Consider the following 6,349-nt stretch of genomic DNA (forward strand, 5'->3'; position numbering starts at 1 on the left):
CCCCGCCCCACCAGCGCTGAACCCCGGCACCCAGGATCGGTGGAGGGGGGGGGGGGGGGGCAGATCCAAACAGCTCATCACACTTCACTGCCATCGACCACAAATTAGAAAATTCCTCACTAGATGGTTTAAATAGTAGATATGACTAATGATAATTCGCACCACGACGTTGAGCGGCTGCATTTATTTGATTATTAGATGTTTTATCTGGATGATTCCCCCCCCTAATCTGTGCACCACTTGCCCGGACCCACTCCCTCCACCCCCGGCTGTCGATCATAGGCAGGCCACGCCCACCTTGACGCGTCGACGGCGTGCGGGCGTAAGGGGAAGCGCGCTTACGTAAGGCTCTGGTTGATCACGTGGGAGGGGGGGAGGGGGGAGGAGATGGGAGGCCGTCCCGCGTGTGAGAAGGCGTCGACCACGACCACGATTACGACGCCATCTTGGTAAAGGAGCCTGGCCTCTGTGATGGGGATGGCAAGGACAAGGCCACCATCTTGGTAAAGGAGCCTGGCCTCTGTGAGGGGATGGCAAGTACAAGGCCACCATCTTGGTAAAGGAGCCTGGCCTCTGTGAGGGGATGGCAATGACAAGGCCACCATCTTGGTAAAGGAGCCTGGCCTCTGTGAGGGGATGGCAAGTACAAGGCCACCATCTTGGTAAAGGAGCCTGGCCTCTGTGAGGGGATGGCAAGGACAAGGCCACCATCTTGGTAAAGGAGGCTCAAGGCCTGGCCTGTGAGGGGACCTAGAAACATAGACAATAAGTGCAGGAGTAGAGGCCATTCGGCCCTTCGAGCCAACACCGCCATTCAATATGATCATGGCTGATCACCCAACTCAGTATCCCATCCCTGCCTTCTCTCCATACCCCCTGATCCCTTTAGCCACAAGGGCCACATCTAACTCCCTCTTAAATATAGCCAATGAACTGTGTGGCCTCAACTACCTTCTGTGGCAGAGAATTCCAGATTCACCAGTCTCCGATGTTGGGGGAGACCAGAACCAGGGGCCACACACACACACACAGTTTAAGAATAAGGGGTGAGCCATTTAGAACGGAGACGAGGAAACACTTTTTCTCACAGAGAGTGGTGAGTCTGTGGAATTCTCTGTCTCAGAGGGCGGTGGAGGCCGGTTCTCTGGAGAGAATTCTTTCAAGAGAGAGCTAGATAGTGCTCTTAAAGATAGCGAGAGGGAGTCAGGGGATATGGGGAGAAGGAAGGAACTGGGTACTGATTGGGGATGATCAGCCATGATCACATTGAATGGTGGTGCTGCCTCGAAGGGCCAAATGGCCTCTACTCCTGCAGCTATTGTCTATTGTCACAGGGGAACAGCAGGATAAAGCAGGATAAACCAACTAAGCGTAGGTTGGGCGATCGTTTCGCCGAACACCTCCGCTCAGTCCGCAATAACCAACCTGACCTCCCGGTGGCTCAGCACTTCAACTCCCCCTCCCATTCCCAATCCGCCTCTCTGTACTGGGTCTCCTCCATTGCCAGAGTGAGCAACACCGGTAATTGGAGGAACAGCACCTCATATTCCGCCTGGGGACCTTGCGTCCGGATGGCATTAACATTGAATTCTCCCAATTTTGCTAGCCCTTGCTGTCTCCTCCCCTTCCTTAACCCTCTAGCTGTCTCCTCCCACCTTCCCATCCGCCCGCCCTCGGGCTCCTCCTCCTCCCCTTTTCCTTCCTTCTCCCCCCCCCACCCCCCATCAGTCTGAAGAAGGGTTTCAGCCCGAAACGTCGCCTATTTCCTTCGCTCCATAGATGCTGCTGCACCCGCTGAGTTTCTCCAGCAATTTTGTGTACCTAGGATAAAGTTGCCAATGTCTGACTCCAACACCAGAGGGAGCAGCTCACCAAGTCAGTGGTCACCAAGTTGAGAGCAAGACTTGAGTCAAGATCGTTTAATTGCCATATTTTACACTTTAGAGATACAGCATGGAAACAGGCCCTTCGGCCCACTGACCACCGATCACCCCATGCACTAACGTTATCCTACACACCAGGGACAATTCTACAAATTTACCAAAGCCAATTAGCCTACAAATTGGAGTGTGGGAGTGTGAAGAAACATAGAAAATAGGTGCAGGAGTAGGCCATTCGGCCCTTCGAGCCTGCACCGCCATTCAATATGATCATGGCTGATCATCCAACTCAGTATCCCGTACCTGCCTTCTCTCCATACCCCCTGATCCCTTTAGCCACAAGGGCCACATCTAACTCCCTCTTAAATATAGCCAATGAACTGGCCTCAACTACCCTCTGTGGCAGAGAGTTCCAGAGATTCACCACTCTCTGTGTGAAAAAAGTTCTTCTCATCTCGGTTTTAAAGGATTTCCCCCCTTATCCTTAAGCTGTGACCCCTTGTCCTGGACTTCCCTAACATCGGGTACAATCTTCCTTCATCTAGCCTGTCCAGCCCCTTAAGAATTTTGTACGTTTCTATAAGATCCCCTCTCAATCTCCTAAATTCTAGAGAGTATAAACCAAGTGTATCCAGTCTTTCTTCATAAGACAGTCCTGCCATCCCAGGAATCAGTCTGGTGAACCTTCTCTGCACTCCCTCTATGGCAACAATGTCCTTCCTCAGATTTTGCATTGGGAAACGGGAGACCAAAACTGTACGCAATACTCCAGGTGTGGTCTCACCAAGACCCTGTACAACTGCAGTAGAACCTCCCTGCTCCTATACTCAAATCCTTTTGCAATGAAAGCCAACATACCATTCGCTTTCTTTACTGCCTGCTGCACCAGCATGCCTACCTTCAATGACTGGTGTACCATGACACCCAGGTCTCGTTGCATCTCCCCCTTTCCCAATTTAGATAATACAGGGCGATTGGCCTAGTTGCACCCTGTATCTCTGCAGTCTAAGAATTTACTTTTGTTTGAGACTGCATAAATAAAATGATGACAAGAACAGAGGGAGCAGGAGGATTGGGAAGTCCAGGCACGCTGACTGAGCAGAGGTATTCAGTTTAGTTTATTGTCACGTGCAACCGATGTTTGCAGGGAAATGTGTGGGAAGATAGAGGTTTAAACCGAAGAGAGACACCAAAAGCTGGAGTAACTCAGCGGGACAGGCAGTGTCTCTGGAGAGAAGGAATGGGTCACGTCTCTCCAGAGACGCTGCCTGTCCCGCTGGGTTACTCCAACTCCGGTGTTAGCAGGGAGCATTGCTTGTTCCAACTGGACTGACGAAAGGAATGTCAGGTCGATCTAATCTCACAATAACTTCATTCTTTACCTGGTATTGACACGTGTACCGAGATAGGCATTCTTTGTTTTTCCCGCTGTCCTGGCTGATCAAACCAGGGGATAGTGCAATCAAACTGTACACTCCTCTGAAGAGTTTGAATGAAACTATGCATGGAATGATTTGCCTGGAGAACAATGTGCCTTTATCTTTTCACTGGGTTGGGGGAAATATAAGCAATAACAAGAGGAAAACATTTTTTCACACAGAGAGTGGTGAATCTGTGGAATTCTCTGCCACAGAAGGTAGTTGAGGCTACACAGTTCATTGGCTATATTTAAGAGGGAGTTAGATGTGGCCCTTGTGGCTAAAGGTATCAGGGGATATGGAGAGAAGGGAGGTACAGGATACTGAGTTGGGTGATCAGCCATGCTCATATTGAATGGTGGTGCAGGCTCGAAGGGCCTCTACTCCTGCACCTATTTTCTATGTTTTTATGTATCGAATATCAGAGCCAAGAGGTCCTTCTGCAGTTGTACAGGGCCCTAGTGAGACCACACCTGGAGTATTGTGTGCAGATCTGGTCGCCTAATTTGAGGAAGGACATTCTTCCTATTGAGGAAGTGCTGCGTAGGTTCACCAGGTTAACATAGAACATAGAAACATAGACAATAGGTGCAGGAGTAGGCCATTTGGCCCTGCACCGCCATTCAATATGATCATGGCTGATCATCCAACTCAGTATCCTGTACCTGCCTTCTCTCCATACCCCCTGATCCCTTTAGCCACAAGGGCCACATCTAACTCCCTCTTAAATATAGCCGGGTTAATTCCCGGGATGGCGGGACTATCATATGCTGAGAGAATGGAGCAGCTGGGCTTGTACACTCTGGAGTTTAGAAGGATGAGAGGGTCTCTCATCGAAATGTAAGATTGGTAAGGGTTTGGACACGCTAGAGGCAGGAAACATGTTCCCGATGTTGGGGGAGTCCAGAACCAGGGGCCACACACACACACACACACAGTTTAAGAATAAGGGGTCGGCCATTTAGAACGGAGACGAGGAAACACTTTTTCTCACAGAGAGTGGTGAGTCTGTGGAATTCTCTGCCTCAGAGGGCGGTGGAGGCCGGTTCTCTGGATGCACCCATTTACATTCTTTGGAGGGAAGGACTGGGTGACGTTTCGGGTCAAGACATCACCCTATCTTTTTTTTTTACCATGACTTGCTCTGCTCAACAACCAAAAATCTGTAGCCTCCCTTTGATCCGGTATTTTGTTGGTTCATAGAAACATAGAAATTAGGTGCAGGAGTAGAGGCCATTCGGCCCTTCAAGCCTGCACCGCCATTCAATATGATCATGGCTGATCATCCAACTCAGTATCCCATCCCTGCCTTCTCTCCATACCCCCTGATCCCTTTAGCCACAAGGGCCACATCTATCTCCATCTTAAATATAGCCAATGAACTGTGTGGCCTCAACTACCTTCTGTGGCAGAGAGTTCCAGAGATTCACCACTCGCTGTGTGAAAAAAGTTCTCCTCGTCTCGGTTTTAAAGGATTTCCCCCTTATCCTTAAGCTGTGACCCCTTGTCCTGGACTTCCCCAACATCGGGAACAATCTTCCTGCATCTAGCCTGTCCAACCCCTTAAGAATTTTGTAAGTTTCTATAAGATCCCCTCTCAATCTCCTAAATTCTAGAGAGTATAAACCAAGTCTATCCAGTCTTTCTTCATAAGAAAGTCCTGACATCCCAGGAATCACGTGCTGGATCAGTGGTGTTTTATTATCGTTAATGTTTGATTATTATTAATGTTTGGTGTTTTCTGAGTCGTTTGTGACTGTGGCTGTGTGTGGTGTTGTTACTTGCGGGCGGAGCACCAAGGCAAATTCCTTGTATGTGAATACTTGGCCAATTAACGTACTAATGAGGAGAGTGAAGGGGAGTTGAGGGAACCCATGTAGGCAGACATTGAGCAGGCGTCTGTCTGTGTGTCTGTACAAGGGTTTAATGATAAATATCTAATCTCAGTTACTGTACAGGGTGGCGGGGAGCCTCGGACATGCTGACCGGTGGCCATGACGGGTCGTTCTGCAGCTCCTGGTGAAGTCTCTTGTGCTTGGCTAGTGAGGCCGAGGGGCAGTACACTCGCCGCAGCCAGTTCCACAGGCGGTGGTTGTTGGTCACCGTCTCCTGCAGCAAAGGATAGACGCTCAGCGGCAGCCGCCTCTCAACACGGGGGGGGCGGGGGGGCTCGCGGTCTGAGGAGAGGGGGGGGGGGGGGCATGTTAGGGCTCGGAGAATGGGGGGCACAGAGGGGACGGGACAGGGGAACGGGGAAAGGAGAGGGGGACGGAGGAATGGGGGAATGAGGGGGAGAGGGAGAGGGAGGGATGAGGGGGAGAGAGGAGGGATGGGGGAGAGAGGGAGGGATGGGGGGAGAGGGAGGGTTATGGGGGGAGAGGGAGGGAGGGGGTATGAGAGGGACAGGGAGGGGGAGTTGGGAGAGAGGGTGTGAATGGGGGTGCAGAGAGGGAGAGGCAAAGAGGATGTTTCTAGAGAGAGGAGAGAGGGGGGGAGAGGGAGAGAGGGGGGAAGGGGGGAGGGAGAGAGAGGGGGGGCGAGATGGAGGGAGGGAGAGAGGGAGGGATGGGGGGGAGAGGGAGAGGAGGGGGGGATGGGGGGAGAGGGAGGGGAGGGAGAGGGGGGGAGAGGGGGAGAGGGAGGGGGAGGATGGGGGGAGAGGGAGGGAGAGGGGAGGAGGAGGGCGAGGGAGAGTGTGAGAGGGAGGGAGAGAGAGGGGATGGGGGGAGGGGGGGAGAGGGGAGAGAGGGGAGAGGGAGGAGAGCTGGGGGAGGGAGAGGAGGGAGAGAGGGGAGAGGGAGAGAGGGGATGGGAGAGTGTGTGAGAGGGAAGGGAGAGAGGGGGAAGGAGAGAGAGAGGAGAATGGACTGGGGAATGGAAGGACAGGGTGGTGGGGAGAGGGGAGGGGAGGAGAGAGAGAGAGAGGGGAGGGAGAGGGGGGGACAGAGAGGGGGAGAGGGGTTGGGGAAGGGAGACCTGGGAGGGAGAGGGAGAGAGAGGGAGAATTTTTGGGGATTGGGAAACCGGGGGGGGGAGGGGTTTGAGGGGATA

The 6,349-nt window shown here is 52.4% G+C and overlaps 1 protein-coding gene across 1 annotated transcript in view; it reads right to left on the reverse strand.

Moving 5' to 3' along the window:
- Positions 1-5,203: 5,203 nt before the first annotated feature.
- The window catches only part of LOC129694001 (polyamine-transporting ATPase 13A3-like), a 5,435-nt gene continuing 4,289 nt past the window's right edge, over positions 5,204-6,349 (reverse strand). The window contains exon 3 of the mRNA XM_055630724.1: positions 5,204-5,407. Coding sequence (XP_055486699.1) covers positions 5,246-5,407 — 162 coding nt within the window. The 3' untranslated portion in view covers positions 5,204-5,245. The remainder of the gene's footprint in view (positions 5,408-6,349) is intronic.

This window comes from Leucoraja erinacea, unplaced genomic scaffold, assembly GCF_028641065.1.
Source record: "Leucoraja erinacea ecotype New England unplaced genomic scaffold, Leri_hhj_1 Leri_51C, whole genome shotgun sequence".
Taxonomy (NCBI): Eukaryota; Metazoa; Chordata; class Chondrichthyes; order Rajiformes; family Rajidae; genus Leucoraja; species Leucoraja erinaceus.